General features: G+C 42.3%; 2 protein-coding genes across 2 annotated transcripts; both read right to left on the reverse strand.

The window, feature by feature from the left end:
• Positions 1–7,716: 7,716 nt before the first annotated feature.
• Positions 7,717–10,487, reverse strand: LOC307091814 (uncharacterized protein). Its single transcript, XM_079758627.1, has 7 exons — positions 10,451–10,487; positions 9,577–9,815; positions 9,267–9,470; positions 8,952–9,169; positions 8,738–8,851; positions 8,435–8,635; positions 7,717–8,284 (listed from the first exon to the last, which is right to left on the reverse strand). Exons 3-7 carry the CDS (start codon positions 9,300–9,302, stop codon positions 7,975–7,977), a joined length of 879 nt encoding a protein of 292 aa, XP_079614753.1. The 5' UTR covers positions 9,303–9,470; positions 9,577–9,815; positions 10,451–10,487; the 3' UTR covers positions 7,717–7,974.
• A 1,137-nt stretch (positions 10,488–11,624) lies between these two features.
• Positions 11,625–13,779, reverse strand: LOC307071616 (lysozyme g-like). Its single transcript, XM_079730658.1, has 5 exons — positions 13,596–13,779; positions 13,326–13,406; positions 12,967–13,175; positions 12,512–12,650; positions 11,625–12,131 (listed from the first exon to the last, which is right to left on the reverse strand). Exons 1-5 carry the CDS (start codon positions 13,597–13,599, stop codon positions 11,968–11,970), a joined length of 597 nt encoding a protein of 198 aa, XP_079586784.1. The 5' UTR covers positions 13,600–13,779; the 3' UTR covers positions 11,625–11,967.
• Positions 13,780–20,588: the final 6,809 nt, after the last annotated feature.

Raw genomic sequence — 20,588 nt, forward strand, 5'->3', positions numbered from 1 at the left:
GTGTGTGTGTGTGTGTGTGTGTGTGTGTGTTGGTCTTTGCAGTACAGTGCTATACAGGGATGGGTGATTTCTGTCATATTAGTAGGGTTCTCACTGACAGACTCCTCTAGAACCGTGGGCATTTCACTGTACAACTGCTGAGAGAAATAGACAGGAATACATCCTTGAAACACACACACATATGAACCACCATGAACACACAATTTGCTTAAAACGTATACACACTTTGCCTTGACACATTTCGGATGATCTGGCATGAGGGATATCTCCCTGTACATCTCTAACAATCTGTATCATACCCACCTGGTGGGCTCCACTGTATCCTAGCAACAGACCACCCTGTACGTAAGATGACATTATGTAGTACCCTGTTCTCGGAAATGAACAGATGTCAATCTGTAAGTATAAACACGTCACACACACACATAATTATACATCCCAAAATATAATGTTTTCTCTGTGTACGCACGTACACACATCCACGCATGCACAGACACGCACAATACACAGACCTCTCTTAAGCTTTCATCCTATATTTTTACGGCCCTTGGTCGCTGATGTGCTTTGTGAGTTATAGCATAAATTTCAGAGCTCCTAAACGTGTTGGAAAGAAGACAAAAGCAATGTCTACGTTGGACGCCACAGAGGACTTATCAGTGCTGCCTCAGCGAGTCTCTCTCCTGCTCCGTGTCTGTGACTTTAATGGGCAGAGCTTTCTATTCTTCAGGGACAAACCGCTCCAAAGTGTGAACTTAATTTTTTATTTAACACCACTGCGAGACAAAAAGTGGATAAGATGTGACGGTTTTTAATGAGGTCGGTTTTTCATTTCGGAAAAAGAACGGCTACAATCGGCATGGATACTTGCAGCACCCACTCCTTATGTCATGTAATTGTTACCCGTAGCAACTCCAAAGAGATGAACCGCTCCGAAACAAGTGAACTGACGAGCTCATCTGAATGCCTATAGGGCAGGTTAGGCAGCCACCCCCCCACCGTACACTTGTCATTAGCGACGTGTCAGGTGATATTCAGCAGCGCATGCAGCATTGTGTCCGAGGCCGTCCAGAGACTTCTCTATAGCTTGTTTCAGGCTTCAGGCTACAGGCATGCACAGCTATACAAAAGAACAGACTGAACAGTCACAGAGAAGAAGCTACCACTCATGTTATATGGCTGTGGCAAGATATGATAATGCTGCTATTGATTCATCATGGTCTGGGTACATTCGACACGTCATTCACTCCACTGAGGAATAATGAGATATGTTATTTGAGCCGAAGTTGTGGCAACATTCATAGGCCTTAAAGAATTCATTCACAATAACTAAGTCCTGTGAATTGCTAAGTCTGCAAATCAAAGCCTATTTGTTATTAATTACTCAATTTAGTTTGAAAATTCAATGAAATGAAAAAAAAAAAAGAAATACAAATGTAAGCTAGACGGGTTCAAAGGAAGGAGAGCAACGCTACCAATGGCTATACGTGGCTTCTGTAGAAGTATTTCTTCAAATAAACTCTGCGATGAACTGCCAGGCTAATTATGTGCCTTTGTTGTCCTTTTTTTATGCACATCTTCAAGGTGAAGGCTTAAGCATCTATCCCCCCACACACCCCTGCATGCTCCCCCAGTGTGTATGTGAGGGGACATAAACCATAATGAATATCATACATATACATTAACACATTGGCTAAAATAGTTATTTTTGTGGGATTAATGAGGGAGATTTATAGCTTTTTAATAAACAGCTGAAGAGTAGCGCAGAACGCTGAATGGAAACATGTCGATGTACGTTCAGCAGGATGACAGAAGGTCTTTGACACTTCACCTATACTATGCATTTACTGTCACAGAGCTGTCACAGGAGTCTGCAAAGACCCTGATTGTTCATCTAAGCTGCGACTCTATTATTCTCTCTTGTGGTCCAACCTCAGGACGTGTGTGTGCGCGCGTGCGTGCGTGCATGTGTGTCTTACATTTTGTTTCAGATGATTGATTTCTTTAGCCGTGTAATAAGCGTGATAATGCGAGTCGATCATTATTTCATAATAAACTTAATCAATTATGCTGTTAATGTGCTTGTGGTTCAGGTTGACCGAATAATACTGACTGTGGCAAAGATCAAATTCTTATACTTCTTATATCTTATATGTTCATGTACTGTTTTATATTATATAAACTCAAACAAGCACACAAACACAAAACTCACGCTCATACTGAACTATGTGTGAAAGGAGGCAGACATCTCTCTCTCTCTCTCTGGGTTAGCATGGTTTAGCATAAAGCGTCAGCGATGAGTGACGTAGGTTGGCCTCAGACTTCCAGGGCAGGGAGAAGTATTTAGTCCTGGGACCGGTGACTCATACCTGCATCTGCGTCACTGTGAAAAATGGAAAGATATACCAACAGAGAGAGAGAGAGAGAGAGAGAGAGAGAGAGAGAGAGAGAGAGAGAGAGAGAGAGAGAGAGAGAGAGAGAGAGAGAGAGAGAGAGAGAGAGAGAGAGAGAGAGAGAGAGAGAGAGAGAGAGAGAGAGAGAGAGAGAGAGAGAGAAATATAGATAGATAGGTAGATAGATAGATAGATAGACAGACATACATATATATACAGGGGCGTAGGAATGAGTTTAACATTGGGGGGACACATATCGGAAACCTGACAGATCCGTTAATGGTTTGAAATACAGAAATATGTCATAAATTAACTACACTGAAAAAATTCACAAATATATTTTAATCTACTAAAAAGATACATTTGTAAATGTAAAAGAAAACACATTTTGAATGGCAGTAATGAACTGATAAATATCAAATCAATTCTTTAATTGCACGCTCAATCATCCAGTTTTTTAGAATAAGAAGCAGTGACAAGACGCTGTGTTGCGCTTTCAAAATAAAATGAAATATTTTTCTCATATATATATATATATATATATATATATATATATATATATATAGAAACATAAATTGAAAGATATATATAAAAAAATACGTAGATGGATAGAGAAAGAGATGGATTGATGGATGGAAAGGTAATCCTGGTCCTACCAGTCTCTCGTACTTCATTTCATTTGTACAGAGAGTGGAACTACTTAATTGATAAACGTTAACTCACTTGAAGTCGGGTGTCTGTTGAAGTATAAAACTATTGGATCTGCCCAGTGCCACTCTGGATTTGCCATAGCCAATCGCTAACGTTTGGCCGGGAATCACGTTTCACGCAGGCTGTAAACAAACCAAACACCGTGCGTGAAGATGTCCGTCAACGAAAGCTGACTGACATCATTGATCTCAGCCACTCCCTCTGTTCGCTGATTGGCCGCAGAACATTTAGACGGAGAAAACCCACTAACATACCGCAGACCCAGACGTAGTACTGAAGGGGAATTCTAATTGAGCGGAAGTACTTAGGCGGGCGGAGCCAGGCTACCTCAAGATGGGTCTCTCAGGTGTATATGGGAGACCACCAGGTCATCAGATCAGTTATTTTGCAGTCTGTTGTTTGTGTAATAGTGCCACCTGCTGAAGAGTACGAGTATGTATGAGTGGACGCTTCCTTTTATCAATGTCCATCACCTTGGAGGATGTCATGTGCGGAGGCATTAACCGTGACTACCGTCTAGATTCCATTAATAGAACAAGTCCTTTATTTCCGGACACATGGATATGACGTCACAGGTATAGCAGTACGGTGGCCCATACATTCATATATCACTACATTTCCCCCTTTTAAGTCATTGAGATATCCCATGCATTACCCAAACAGAACAGGCATAAGTTCCCATAACGGGGTCACATAAAACTAGGATTTTGGGGTAGACTGCCCGCCATCCACAGCAACGTAGGTATTATTCTGCCCTCAATAGTTGCCGTCCCTATTGCTCTGAAAAAGTCCACGGGTTTCCGACGTCGGCAACAGCCATACAGTCCAAATCCATTTCGTAACTCAAAAGTGCATTTTTTTTATTTTTATACAACAACTGTATGTCGGCATGAGAACAGTCAAAATCTCAACAATAACATTTCAACTTAACTTAACCAATCCCTGCTTTAATTTGAAGTGTATCATAAGTTAAGTGTCCCTATACCTGTAAGGAAGTCTGACCTCCCGACCTCTGGAAGTCACCTGTACCCCCCCCCGGCGGTGTATGCGGGGATGCATGCCCCACGGCTCGGTCTGGTGACATCTGGTCTGGTGGCTTGTCGCTGAGGGCAGGACTGGCCGCAGGAGAAGACCCGCTTGGCAGTGGTGTAGGTCTCTCAGCCCGCAGCTGCTGTTCTTCAGACGAATCTGCAGACCCCGGCAAGGCCTGTAGGTGTCTCCGGTTGCGACGCAGCACTGCACCGCTGTCCATCTTCACCATGTACGACCGGGGCTCTTTGCACCGGCCAACGACTGTAGCAGGAGTTTTCCATCCCACTTCTGACACCATGTCATGTGCGGAGGCATTAACCGTGACTACCGTGTAGATTCCATTAATATAACAAGTCCTTTATTTCCGGACACATGGATATGACGTCACAGGTATAGCAGTACGGTGGCCCATACATTCATATATCACTACAGAGGACAAACACTAAAAGGTACATAGGCTACCTAAAATAAACTTAAATGGGAAAAAGTAGGCCTAGTTGTATATAATTATAAATAATATTTAATTGCCTACATTGGTGACATGCAAACAAAAACCCGTAACCAAGCACATGTTTTTTGTATTTTATTTTCGATAACCACGTAGGCCTAGTACTGTTAATGTTTTATTAATTTCGATCGTTAGGCCTGCTTTGCAATTAAAACACGTGTGTGTGCACGCATGACCATACACAAACACACCAAACACACACACACACAGATGCAAAAACAAAATCTCCTCAATATATCGATAGGCTATATCGATTTTTATTTATTTTCAAGCTATATATTGAATCTACCCCGCAAGGTTCAATATATTGATCGATTATTTTTTAAGCGATATATTGAACTTACCCCCCCAGGTCCAATATATCGACAGGCTATATCGATTTTTATTTATTTTCAAGCGATATATTGAACCTACCCCCCCAGGTTCAATATATCGATAATTATATTTATTTATTTATTTATTAATTTCAAGCGATATATTGAACCTACCCCCCAGGTTCAATATATCGATAAGGTGGTAGAAAAGGTTTAGAAAGTTTGTGAAAAAGTCAGAGAAGGGAAAAATAGGAATATAGCCTTCAGAGGGAGAGGTACAGGGAGATAGCGTAGAGAGAAGGGGAGGGGGCCAAGCCCGGAGGTAACAAACCAGGCAAAGCCCCCAAGTATCAGAATTGCTGGAAGAACTTGAAGATCTAAAAGAGAGAGAAGGGCTCCAAAGAGTTGTGAGGAGTTTACCCTATCCTCAGAAAACGACACCAAGATCAGTAGGTCCAATGGGGGTTAGTATCTAGACTCCCTAACATGAACGATGGAGCATTAAAGTTTATCAGGATTTCCAGGGACGGCTGGTATCAAGTGGGGTTAATGGGTTGGGGTAGTTAATTAGTTGTGTTGAGTGCTGACATGTTGTGCGCATCGTTGCCGCCACCGTCACCGAGAGTGACGTGTTCGTTTATTGGGTGCGCTGGTTTCCACTATCCGGTTGGTCGTTAATATATGCAGTCCGTAGTCGTGCGGTGTATGGGGCACGCAACTGCATAATTGGTTCAACCTGGGCTCCCGTCTCGTCCTTCCCGTGCTGCTCGCCACAATATGTTGTGTGGGCTTAGAAAAGTCAGCCCAGACGATCTGTCTGGGCTGATTTTCTAAGCCCACACTTAAGAAAATCAGCATTCAATCGGTGTCGTCCAATCGTGATTGACAGGTGTTATGACATACCCCCTTGATTTAGAGACCATTTGGGCTAAATTAATATAGCCCAGACCAACAGTGACAGTGACTCTCACTGGTGACGGTCACTGTTGGAGGCGGGAGAAAAAAGTGAAAAAAAAACCTGACCACAATGGCGAGCGCTAATTTACCTGACGAAGTGGACTATTTACTGACTCATCCGTTTTCGTTGATGTCTTTAGAAGAAAAAAAAGAAATAAAGAGATAAAAAAATCGTTCATTTTGCACCTCTTGGTTCGAAAAGGAAAGACTGGCTAACGGCTAGCTTAGCTAGGAGCGCTCTCTTCTGTTTCCCTTGCGTGCTGTTCGGAGGAGACAGCTTGGACCCAACAAGGGGTTGTGGATTTAAAACATGTGTCCTGTAAAATAAAGAAACATGAATGTAGTGCAACTCACATCGGAAACTGTGTCGAGCTTTCAATGTTGGGCAAAGTAAATATTGCCTGTCAGCTGGATGACGGGAACCGCAGAAGAGACACAACGAGCAGGTAAAGAAAAACAGACATTCGCTGTCAGGGATTGTGGACTGTATTAGGTTCTGTGGGGCACACGAGCTAGCTCTCAGGGGCTCTGAGGAACCGGCAACTTCACTCCAGCGGGGTGTGTTTTTGGACCTCGTTGACCAGTTCTCTTTTTTAGACAGCCAGTTAGCCGATCACCTGTCAAACGCACATGTTGCCAAGTACACGTCTAAGACTAGCCCAAACGAAAAAGTACCATGGGACAACATAGGCTTAACGCCTTAGCGATGCTGTCTATTGAGCGGGACCTCTTCCGAAAATCACCGGACTTCAATGACATGGTGATTAACCTGTTTGCGACTCAGAAAGGCCGTCGATGTGAGCTTATCTTCAAATAAGGTAGGCCCAAGCTGCCCTGATATTGATTTTATTAGGGACATGATGCTTGCTTCATAATGTTTGTGATAAAAACAGTGCAGTTGGCAGTCGTTACAGTGCGAACACGTTTTGTGTGTGTGTGTGTGTGTGTGAGAGAGAGAGAAACTTGCCATCAGAACATGCTTGTAGCCTACTTATCTAATTGTTTATAGAGCATTATTAATTGCTGTAACTTGGTGCTGTATCTCTGGACTGTACCTCGGATGTGATTTTGGAAAATCATTTCGTTTCTCCATTGCCTGCTGTCTCCCTGCATTATATTTGTTGTGATTCGAGGCCTGATATTGAATTTATTCGGGACATGATGCTTGCTTCATGTTTGTGATAAAAACAGTGCAGTTGGCCGTCGTTACAGTACGAACACGTCTAATGTAGTCTCTCTCTGTCTCTGTCTCTCACTCTCTCTGTCCCCCACCCCCCTCCCCGTGAGGATGGGACACTGGGTTACAGCGGCCCTCACAACCCCACACCACCACCCCACCCCTTTCAAGTGTATATTGTATGTAGTTCTCTGCAAACCTACGGTGGCATCATGCTTTCAGTGTGTATATTGTATATAGTTCTCTGCAAACCTATGGTGGCATCATGCCTTCAGTGTGTATATTTTATATAGTTCTCTGCAAACCTATGGTGGCATCATGCTTTCAGTGCAGGGCTCAACGCTAAGGTTTTTTTCCACTTGCCCGGTCGGGCCAGCGGGTCTGAATTCTACTTGCCCGAAGTCAATTTTCACTGGCCCCAAATATAAATAGTTTTTTTTATTAGTGGTTATTAAATAACGACAAAGATTCAGGTAAATTGTTATATTTGACCTTTATTTACAATGTATGAACGCATCTGACATTGTTGGAACATTTGTATTTTTTCTTTTGAGGTTTTATCCCATATTTTAAACTTTGGCACTCGTAATATATTACATAAAAAAAATAAAATAATAATCCCCTCACACCCGACGTGCTCTCTGACCTGCTGACAGCCATCGTCCTACAACACGTTCCGCATTGAAGTTGGCAACTGCTGGCCCCTCGATGCTAATGTATAGGAGTTTCCACAGCATATCAACTGAAAGGCTGCCACGCCAGTCAGATTTTATGCGTTTCATTGCACTGAAACCACGCTCACAAGCAGCAGTGGAGAGTGGGAGCACGAGGATTAGCTCAACCACCATCAGCAGGTTGGGGAAGCTCTGTAGCCTGTCAGGATCTTTAAAAAAAGTCTGCCCATACCTTGGTTTGTTGAGCCTGGGGCAGCGCTTTTATGACCACTTTGGCACTGGGCCACTCTTGGTGTCTTGCCTGACTCCTGTCACAGCCCGCCCTATCCAGTATCTCGGCAAAGTGTTCTGTGATCACAAGTAGATGGTCCGCTCCAAAGCTGGCCAGCTCTGCCTCCTCTGTGGGCCACTCCCTTGGGTCCACCAACCTTGCAGCCAGTAGAAGAATTTTGTCTGACTCCAGGCTCTTGAACTGGCTCCTCAGGCTTTGGATGACCTCGTCAAGGAGTTGGCTCTTCAATCTAACAACATAAGATGTCTTTTTAAATTTTGTTTTAAAGGCAGGGACGCAAATAAAACATTTAACACAGTAAACACAACTAAATTAGCCCTTTTATGAACAACAGGCTAATTGAACTGTTAACCATGTTCTTATTTTTTTAATTTCTTACCTGTTAAATCTATCCCTGCTGTCCTGGCTAAAGCTCTGTAGCTGAACTGCATGGAACTGGCCCTCTGCTGACTCCTGAAGAAAGGTTTCAAGGCTCTCTCCAGCTGTTGTGTGCATGCTTGTAAGCATGAGCAGTGTCGTCTCAAAGGCCTGTAAGGCCTTTGGGAGTGTAACACCGTCCTCCTGAAGCTTCAGACTTAAACTGTAATGGATTACAATGTCACCTATTTGATAAGACTTACTAATACTACACTTTACTTTTCACTCAAAACTATACAGAGGAAAAAGTAATAAGTAAACTGACCAGCTCAAAACATGCAGGATATCCTGAACCAGGACCACAAACAGTAGGCGGCTGTAGTCCTTCAGGATCTGGACACACTGTTTGGCTCTCCCGATCATGTCTGCGCTGGCAGATCTAAAATAAGCACAAACAGCGTATCGTTGTTCAGTGAGAATATAACGCAGTAATGATAATACAAATTTAAGGAAAATATTGCTTCAGAAAAACAACTTGCCTCATCTCAATTGTGTTCTCCATTTGTGCCAACACAACAGGATAGTCCTTCATGAGGGTCTGAAGAGCTTTTTCAATATGTGGGAGCCACCTTGTTCCCCCCAGATTGGTCGGCTTCCAGTTCTTCTGCTGGAGGACCTCACTCAGTGCTTTAAGCTCTCTCCAGGCTTTTGGCGAGTAGTGATACTGCTTGTAGAGGCCTTTGAGGAGATTAGTCAACTGTATGAAGAGGACAAAATAACTATAGGCAATAAAACATTACTGTGTTAAACATACATTAATTTCAAATAAATTAATTCAGTGCTGTGACTCCTACTTTCTTCATTCTCTCGTCCCCGTTTATGGCGTCCATGGCTGCCAGTTCTAGTCCATGGGCAAAGCACTGGATGTTGATGAGGTGGGGGACTTCTTCCCGGAGTAGAGTAGAGACCCCCCCGCCTCCCGACCATCACTGGGGCTCCATCCGATCCGAAGCCGACTAACCGCTCCTTCCACTCTGAGAGGCCAACTTTCTGAAATACTGTAGAGTGACAAGTTAATGATGTATTTTTTTAAACTACCATTTAATATATTTACATCTATTTATGTTAATGAACAAAGGTTATTTCAAATGAGTTTCAGCTTACCCGCGTTAAGAGCTGCAAGGTGCCCAACTGCAGTAGCCTGCTCAAGTTCCTCGACTGCCAAAAAAAAAGGTTTTGGGGCTCCCCGTTTTGCAGCATCCTGACGGACACCCCCTCGAGGTCACGGGTGTTCACATCAGTGCAAGAGTCTGCCAGGACACTGAAGAACGTTTTGGCCTTTAGGATGCTCAAAAATGGTCCCAAAGGTCATCAAATATGACCATGGCAAACCTTAAAAGAGACTAAATGGATAGCTTTCATGAATCTAACTATAATTCGATATGTGTCACTCATTTAATCCAAATTCGTTCAGCCACATGTTTTTAAAATCACAGCCACACACACACCTTGAACATAAGCACCATAACATAGCTCTGATCACACAATTACACAACTAGTATAGCCTATATATATATATATATATATATATATATATATATGTGTGTGTGTGTGTATATGTATGTGTATATATATGTGTGTGTGTGTGTATATATATATATATGTGTGTATATATGTATGTATATGTGTGTATGTATATATATATATATATATATATATATATATATATATATATATATATATATATATATATATATATAAAACACGCAGATCCGGAATTTCAAAATAAAAGGGGGACAGCAGCAGCTCTAAACTGCTCCGCTGGGTTAATGAGGAGCCCAGGCTCAAACGTAGCAATAGTTATAAATAAATTCAAAACGGGCCCATTTGGATGTAGCCTCAAAAACCATGATCAAAAGTGGGCTGTAGCTATGCATTTCATAACACGGTTGCTTCTCACAGTTTATTTTTGCTGCGAATTTGACTGACTTATAACAATAGAGCAACTTGACATAAGGCTGATAAATTAACAACTTACTGTCGGCAAGCCATGTCAGTGTTGTACTGTGTACCCAGCCCAACCCCGTTCTTCTGTTGAAGAGTTCTCACACTGGGGTACACGGTAAATGGTTGTCCGGTCTTCGTGCCGTGATAAGCTGTGGTTATCAGCTTTGTGATAACCACATTTACCTCCGCGTTCTGTTTAGTAAAAATAACCAGCAAGGCACCGGAGGACGGGTTATCAGCAGCTCACTTAGCTGCCATGCGAGCTGGCAGCAAGATGCCGCTTGCTTTTATCGTGACACTCAAGCATCTGCTTTCTGAAAGATGACGTTCCTTTAAAAAACGAACCGCTTTTATCCGCCGTTGACGGGAACTTAAGGCAAACCTCGCAGAACATAGTTAATGATTCCTCCACATCCTTGAGTATAACCCAGGGGAACTCCTTCTTCCAGGATGCTTGAAAAGTTCGCTTACGATTGAGCTCGTACGCACCCATCTCCTAGTTCTTCATCAACTGACTGCGGCGGGCCCGCTACCTGCCGGGAGTCTCGCGAATAAAATGCGAATCAAATAAAATCAAATAGTACACCAAGCATTATCCGACGAGGCCAAGGGGAGGGGGCAACATAATAACTTTATCGATGATGATCGTCTTTAAATTTTTTTTATGATTTTTTATTTATTTATTTACTTTTTGCTTCGAGTCCTCCACTTGCCCGAACGGGCAAGCGGGTTGTCATAGTTACTTGCCCGACGTGGCGTTTTACTTGCCCCGGGACGTCGGGCAATCCTTATTGTTGAGCCCTGAAATCCTATGAATTAAGTGGATTCAAGTATGCTGGAGTTTTACTTTTGAATCAACGTGTTAAATAGTCTAACAAATGGCTTTTTGCGGATGAGGGGATTATGATAAATGAGTGTGTTTTGGAGCATTTAGTTTCCCTGTTCAATAACTAAAATAGGCCCTTTTCAGGCCCCTTACCCTTTTCATAGAAATTTGGTAAAACAAAACTGTTGCGATACAACTACACACCTAAACGTTGAGATGAATGATCATATACATAACTATACATGCATATAACAGATAGGATAAGTATAGGTCTATGATTATAGTTCACCACTATGGATGATCAATACATATAACAGATAGGATAAGTATATCTATATTTGTAGTTTACCACTATGAATAATCAATACATATATATATATATGAGCCATCACCACCACATTTTATTTTACTATTATTTTCAACACTGGTACAATGAAGTGCCACAAATTGGATGTGAATAATATGAATTTGTTGCTATATATATTTTAGAAAAGCTATCTTGCAAAAAATGATAACAGAAGGCAATACATACAAATCACAGCAAGAAAAAAATACTAGATCCACTTTGTGAAGTAAAGTAGGCAAAGCAGATTTTCCTGGACTTATATCTGGACTCTGTGTGGGCTGCTGTGTGGCTTGCTGAACCAACTATCTGGACTCCCTTTCACACACATACGAGATAGATCTTCCTCTCATTAAACTCTATGTTCGGCTCATAAAAGCTACCATGGCCAGAAAAAAGACAAAAAGGATGACTTAAAAAGATTTTCTTTGTACCACTGGGCTCTGGCAACGACATCAGAGGAGTAGTCTCCGCCTGTGGTAATTTTGTCCAAATTGTCATGGTCGAGAACCTTGTATCCCATGTTGTAGGCTGCGATTGCTCCTGCAGTGAAACATAAGGAACAGTGTTTAGGCAGAATGTAGATTAAAGGCGCTGTACGATTTCAGAGCTAATCTTTCAGTGTAATTCGATAAAAATGGCATCGCCATCCTTCAGCTATTAGTGAGTGAAAGGCGCTGTGAGAATATCTCTTCTGGTTGACTGCCCCTGTCTATATGAGACTATTCCGATTTTATACCAAAATGCAACACTTCCCAATGGCCGAGATACACAGGGAGGGAGGGACCAGAGGGGGAGGGGGCGTCATCTTGGCAGTTAATTAAAAAGTATTCCCCTCTTCCGCTCCTCTAACCTCTTCTGGAAGAGTGGAGGGAGTCTGTGGTCAGAATAGGAACTAATAATAATAAATGAATGAGACAAACCCTTCAGCTGCCAGTTTGTGCTCCAGCTGGGGCGTTCCTTCTGGACATATTTAATTAAATCAACCAGGATCCCAGTGGCTTGTTTCAGGTGGGTCGCACTGTTCCAGGCTCCTCTTGGTTTATGCCATCTCTTATCAATCTGTATAGGAGGAAGCCATGTTGCATATCACAACCATAGACACATTATCAGGTCACATTTGATTATTTACCACTTATTCATCTCTAATTAAATCAAAACATATTGGCCATTGGGCGGGCTTTGAATGGTTCTGTCCATCTGGGACTAAAGGTTTCATGCTTATTATATTCATAGAATATTAGATGTTTAAATGCTGGGGCTGTTTGAGACTAGAACTATGTGTGTCATGATCAGTGAAATGGGTATTTCACACCACATCAGACCCCTTGCTATGATAATATGCCATAGCAACCTAATACAAATGTAGGCTTATTACCTGCATCAGTCCAAAGGCCTTATAATTGTCCCCCCAACCAGGGGGTTTAGTATCTTTGATGGAGTAACCGGCCTCGGACTCTCTGGAGATGATGCCAGCGATGAGAGCTGGGTCAACATCGTAGCTTTTCGCCACATCCTCAATGATGGTCTTATATTTTTCCATATTTTCCAAATCGTCTTTAGCCATTTTATGCGATGCCGGTACACCTTTGGGAGAGATAATATGTTTACGGTACTTTCTTGTCATTTGACATGGGCCATACAACGTTCACGAAATGATTCTCTCTTCAGTAAAATGAATGGTTTTAGGTGGAACCTAGTAATTGTACGGTGGTATGTGGACCAGCAGCCCCCTACCAGCGCGCAGCTCCTTTCCATATGCTCTCGCGGTGTGGTCGGACGCTCCGGACGTTTCTACCTTCATGATGTCTCCGTAGCCTAGACACGTTCAGTTGATGACAATATTATTGACAATATTATCAACATATATAATTCGCTCGAATCATGTTGACCTAAATAGTTGTTTTGCCTATTCATGTCTAATTGTGTACTGTCGGATTAAAAAAATAAACTGTTAAAACCATAAAAAATAATCTTTTTCTGATGAGAGCATTGTAGAATTCTTACCCATGTTAGATATCTATCTAGAGGTCCTTGCAGCAGAAGTAGAGACGTCTTGGGTGTTTCTGCTTCCTTCTCTTGTCTACGACGATTAGGCCTACGTAGTTTGTTCAAATAGTTTCGGTTTCACTCTTAGTCAAAGAAAGCAGTTACATGCAGTGGCGAAGCAAGACCTTTTTTGGGTGGGCTCAAGCCATCATGTATGTACTAGATTAATACTATGAGAAACAAGCCAATATTTCGGAAGCACAATATTTCCTCCCCCCCCCCCGACAATATTTCGGGGGGGGGGGGGGGAGCCTCTTTTTATATATTAGGTTAAAACATATGATTGCCAAAATTGAGTGATAGGTTATACAATTAAGAAAAAACAACGGTGGGCCTCTTCATAACTAATTTATATATTTTTTTAATTCAATAATGTAACAATTATTTTTATTTTTTTATTTTTTTTACAAACCATCATTTTTGGTGCCCCCCCCCAGGTACTTGGTGCCCTACGCACTCTGCGTACTCTGCGTATAGGGAGCGGCGGGCCTGCTTTCAGGGACCCATACATTTTTATAAATTGTATCAACATACATTTTTTATAAAACTTGTGATGCAAAAAAATCAACACGTACAACATGTACTAGACTCATACTATGAGTCTCATAGTATTAGTCGAACATGTTGTACTTGTTGATTTTTTTGCATCACAAGTTTTATAAAAATGTATTGTTCAAGTTGTTATGGCAATGGAAACGCCCTCAGCTGATAAAATACTGCCAGCGTTTTTTTAAAACTGATAATTAGCACCCTTGTCAACTTTTTCCTTCCGCCTTATCATGCTTATCATGCTACGCCTACCATAACAAGCCTCTGCCGACTAAAACATTAAGCAATTCAAAAAGGTCCAGCTTCGCCACTGATGCTATTTCTAATGTGATAGAAAGTTACTTTCCTAATGGCCCCATCATCCGCTCCCTCACACACCCAGGATAATCGCCCTGGTGTGTCTCCATTACGTACACACAAGGCTGCATGGGTAGCTGTGGTAGAAGACTCTGTCTCCATTCCTCCAGATTGCAATCTTTACCACATATCTCATGGGTGGAAATTGATTGTATCCCAGGCACGGCATCCTGCAATAGGCCAGTATGGAAGGCTGGTTAGCCAACAACGGGTAAGATCCAACCTCGAATCCCCGGGACAACCTAAGGCAGGCACAGTCACGATTACTTGGCCGACCATGAAGTGACCATCATAGGAAGAGCTGTGTGGGGTGATAGGTGGAGGAGGAACAGGAGTCAGACATGTCGGCTCAAGCAGTGGAAGTGGTGGACTTATAATGGGGCAGGTCGCTTTTTCATTTATAAAAACCCTCATGTATATACTGACTCAAGTTACATTTTTGGTTAAGAACATGACTTTGTTAAACTTCGGAAAAAGCGTGGTTTGAAGACCGCTGATGGCAAACCCACCACATTTCGACCTTTGGTTTTGTATTTACTGGCTTAAATTTCCCTTCCCACTAGATTGGTTATAGTTAAGGCTAGAGATTTCCAAGAGCTTTCTACGCACCGATCACTCACTGGTCCAGTTATTACCCAAGTTTTAGATGCATGTCAAACCTTTGTTCAACATGCAGTCACAGAGAATCGTGGAAACGGTAAATGGGATCCTCATGACAAAATTAAACAAAATTTGTGCAATTGCTAAATCTAATTGGGTAGGTGCACTGCCACTAGCACTAATGAGTTATCGTATGCAGGCTAACAGAATGACGCATAACTCTGCATGAAATGCTTACGGGTCGACCCATGCCTTCACCTACACTTCGAGGACCTGATAAGGGACCCCCATTGGAGCAACTGCAATTAGAAATAAGAGAATATATTAGACAACTAACTGCCATGCATGAGCTTATATTTACACAGGAAAAAGCCAGAGTTCCAGAGTCAGAGGAAGACCCGCCAAGGGGGGCTGACCAGGTGTAAGGGTGTTCAGCAGACAGTGGAACCAGCCATCCAGGTGGAAGGGAGTTCTACCTGCACTACCTGTCACACTGCGCCCAATTATACCCAACTGAACGACAGTTAGGGGAGGTAAGGGATCGACTGGCTGAACTCCATCAGAGGGATGGTGACGGGCAGTGGCGGTTCTAGACAAATTTTACTAGGGGGACCAAAGAGGGGCCGGTGTTCAACCAGAGGGGCACAAAAAAAAGGCACAAAATGATATTTAAAGATTTATTTATTTTATTTTCAAATCAGTAAAATACAAAGAAAACTTCCCTGTATGGCCCAATAAAACAAACCAGCTCAACTGTACTGCATGGCTTTTTAACTTAACCACTCAATTTATGGAGCTCATGCCCTAAATCCTGAAGCTAAAGGAGGTAGGGCCGTAGAAAAATGAAAAATACAGTACAGGGTACAAATACAGTGTTTCAATTCAATGTGAACAAACCTCCAGGGTACAACAAAGGGTATAAAAATGTGACATTACCTATTAATGTAAACACTACACTACAACAACAGGATACGGCGGTTGTGCTGTCTGGCAAAACGGTCCACAAATGCATCCAGATCCAGAGCCTTGGCCCTTCTGGACTCTATGCTCAGGACACCAAGATCACTGAGTCTCATGTCAGTAGTGGTGGACCGCAGGAAGGTTTTGATCAGTTTCAGTGTGGAGAAACTGCGTTCGCAAGAGGCTGAGCTTACAGGAAGGGTTACGGCAATCTTGCACAGTCTAAAGAGTTCAAAGAAAACTTCCCTGTATGGCTCAATAAAACAAACCAGCTCAACTGTATTGCATGGCTTTGTAATTTCACCACTCTGTATTTTTCTGTCCAAAACTCTCTTAAATTGATGGAGCTCATGCCCTAAATCATCAATGTCTGCATTGTACAAACGGCCAAATGAAAAAACATTTGTCTCCTTTAAAAAGGCATCACTCTGGGGGTTGAGAGACTGTATGCTTGTCATGAGCTCACAGTTGGTATTGGAGAAACGTCTGTTCAACTCCTTGAGCATGCTGTCAATTACAGGATAGAAAAATGATGTGCAAAACATAGCTTTGTCACGTTCTACCTCCCTCTGACCAACAGTGCTTAGTGTGCAGTAGCCACTGAGCCTAGTGCTCAGCATTGTCTGACGTTTTGCCACTGATGGTGCAGAATCACAGTGCTCACAAATAGTCAATGCTTCATCCCACAACTTATCAAAGAAAGACTCCTGCCTGTGGTCTTTCAATGTCTGGACTAAAGCATTTACCAAGTCAACAGCTCTAGCCAGATCAACAGTTTGTGACTGTAACATGTCAGACAGTAGTTTTGTCTCCCCAAACAACTTACTAAGAGTGACAAGGTGCACAACAAATTGTAGGTCAATTTGAGGCAGAAGACCTCGGGCCTCAACAGTTCTTTCACCGTGGCGTTCTTGAGCAATCTGTTGCAGTAGTCGTTTAAGGGCAGGTAGAGTGTCAATTATGTTGCGTAGTGCTAGAAATCGGCATGCCCAACGTGTGTCGCTTAAACGTTGCAACTCTCTTGTTTTTCCATACATTTCTTTTTGGAGAGACAGCCATTTTGGGTGCACATATGAGCCAGAGGTAAAAATATAAAGGCTCTGTAACAAAGAAAAAAACTCCTCTGTTTCTGGGACATTTTTGACTACATCAACTAACACTAAATTGAGACAGTGTGCACTACAATGAATGTAGAAGGCAAATTTAGCCTGTTCTTTGATCCTTGCCTGAACCCCTGAATGTTTACCGCTCATAACGGCAGCGCCATCGTATGCTTGGCCTACAAGGTTATTTTTGTAGTTCAGGCCGTAACTTTCCAGTAAGTTCACTATTTTTCCAGTTAGGCTTGCTGCATCTAACCTCTCTGCAGATTCAAAATGGAGAAAACTCTCCTTAATGGCCCCATTGTAATAGTACCTGAGTGTGAAAGAAATCTGTTCACTTTTTGAAACATCCTTTGTTTCATCTGCCATGATGCTGAAAACCTCACTGTTCTTCACTTCTTCTATGATTTCAGAACGAACCATTTCTGCCAAACAACCCAAAACCTCATTCTGGATGATCTTGCTTGTGTACTTTGCATTGTTAATAGAAGTTAATCTTCTCTTAACAAGTGGGTCGTGGTTAGCAACTGTGCTAAGAATTTCCCTAAAGTTTCCTTTGTTATTGGACTCTTCAGATTTATCATGCCCTCTTTGTGCTATGTTTTGTGTAGCTGTAAGTAACAGCACTTCCCCAATTGTTTTAATGTATGCCCGATTTTCTTGTACTTGTTTAGTGCGTTCTCTGTTAAGGATATCTGCTAGTGTTGCATCATTTTTAACAGCACTTTGATAATCCCGCCATGCTATCATCGCACACTTGTGTCGCTCAGACTTTGCATGAACTGAAAACCCTGCCTTTCTCATAGTTGCATTTTTCCAGTTTCTAAACCCAGGGGTTGAAACAAAAACAGTGTCAGGGGCCTTTGGTGTGCTAAAATGTCTACATGCATAGCAATATGTAGAGTCCATTATGACAGAATACTCAAGCCATGGATGAAGAGTATACCAGTTTTGCCTGAAGCACCGTCTTCTGTCCCCCATCAAAGTGGTTGGGAATATATTCAAGTTCGGCTGTACTGGTGCATCATTCTTGGACTTGCTGATATCTGTAGAAAGATGTACAGTAAACATAGAGCACAACTACAACATTTATTTACTTACGCATGTATATCTGCATGTAGTTCAAGTTTGTGCCATATTGGCACAAATTGAATTTACAGCAGAAAGCATAATTTTAAGGATACACAGTAGACCTACAATGAAATTGTAATTGCACTACTTTGCAAACAGAAATAACCTTCTTCATCACAAACCTGCAGTACTTGATCCACATGGATTTACTTGCTGTACCTCTGGCTGTTTCTCTCTCTGTCTCTGTATGTTTTCTTCCTCCTCACCCTCTTCTTCATCCTTCTCACTCTCTGAAATTTCCCTCTCTGTGTCAGAGCCCTCACGTTCATCACATGCCCTCTCTCCAACCTCCTCCGACTCTCCCTCTTCCTGCTCCTCAGCTCTCTCAATACCTTGACTTGTTCCTCTCACTGCTGTTTCTTTCACTTTTTTGTTTACTGGGGCAAAAAAGGATGCTATATTCTTTCCTCGTTTCATGATAGCTGCTATTAGAAGAAAAAATCGTAGGGGCATGCATTACACTTCGTTGCATAACCATCTCTCCCTACTTAACACGGGAAGATCAACAAGAACAACAAGTCACATAAAAGATTAAATCGTTTTGCTTACCTTCGACTTTTGCAACAGGAGAAATCGTAGCTCCTTTCTTTCTCCAGGAGTATTTGCTGAGCTCGCATTCACCGAGCAGCAGCAACACAGTGTTTGGGTGCGCCGTTTGGGTGCGCCGCTCTAATTTACCCGTGTAGAACGTGCAGCAACAATGTTTGGGTGCGCCGTTTGGGTGCGCCGCTCTAATTTACCCGTGTAGAACGTTGCGTCGCATTAGTTCCGCTTTTGGCACTCGCGTGTAAAATCATAATCAATTCATAATTGTTTTATTTGGTCAGCACGGTGGGGCCACAGGGGGGGCCAGGGACATGTCCACAGGGGCACGGGCCCCCGTGGGCCCCCGTGTAGAACCGCCATTGGTGACGGGAGACTAACCACCACAGCTACCGATGCAGACAGACTGGACAGGGTAAGCGCCCAGAAGTCCAAGGGGTCTAGCGACTGGCTTACCTAGAGGAATTAGAGATGTTGAGGAGATTTTTTATGGAGTCAGATAACGATGAGAATGATGTGTGAGTGAATGGTTGGAGTAGGAGGCCGATCCAGGGCAAATAAAGTCTCATCTCCCATGAATGCTCTGGGGGAGTTACCAACTCTGACGGTGTTATTAATGCTCATCCCATAAGGGATGAGCAAGGGGGAAGTTGTGAGAATAATGTACTTTTATATGTAAAATCAATCAGGTAGTAAAAGTTATGCTAAAGCAATATCTATGTATGTTAGTCATGTAAGTCATAATATTTACGGATGATTTTTCCTTTTGGCAATACTGTAAGGTTTAGATGATAGGGAGCTCTGAATTCATAGAATAGCCAGGCCTCAGGCGGCCCATTTGCTCGACTGCTCTACTCCAGGAAGGATACCGGTCTTCACATTTTGGATTGCCCATTTCCAGGAATGACATTTAATCCATCTGTACTGCCTTATTCCAGGAAGGAGACACTTGATCATTCTTCTGGACTGCCGGACCCCTGGAAGAGGTGACCTAGAGACACACAATGGGCAGGCAATGGATGAGATGCTTACGTCTGTTTTCTCTTTTGTTGCCTGAGCCACATCCTCAAATAAAATACTTGATTCCCTGGAACACCTGTATAGACATGAACAGATATAAACTAATATCTCTTTTAGAGGCAAACGGAGTCGAACGAACAATCACGGGAAATAATAATGCACACCAGACGCAGCGTGATTCTAGAAATAAACAAGGCTCACCGATGTTCACCGTGTGTGCAAGGTTGATGTTTTACAGTAGAGGGCAGTATTTTAACATTGTATTTGATTGCCACTCCACCATTCTTATTTAGTCCTTTAAGGCCTTATAGGGCCTATGCCCAAATGCTCCACCCTTTATATGAAACGCGGCAGAACAAAGACAACTGTAAATATTTGCTGGTAATTATATTCCAGTGTATTATGTTATCTAGGCTGTTTATTTCTAAGCTAAGAGATCATTTCCTACAATGACAAACTCTGATTTCAATTAATTATTAGGCCTTCTAGACTAGTATAATTGCAATTATTTTAATAGAATAAGGAGGTAAGAAGAGCTACATTGAACGCAGTAAGGGAAAGACTCTTCGATGTGTTTTGTGAATGTAAATAAAATAATGCTTCCATTATTAAGAAATGAAAGAACAGTACTGTCTACTTTGATCCAGAAGCGCCACACAGTTGCAGGTGGATGTGAACGGCATGAGAA

The sequence above is a fragment of the Pollachius pollachius genome (assembly GCF_949987615.1).
Source record: "Pollachius pollachius genome assembly, chromosome: 2".
In the NCBI taxonomy this organism is placed as follows: Eukaryota; Metazoa; Chordata; class Actinopteri; order Gadiformes; family Gadidae; genus Pollachius; species Pollachius pollachius.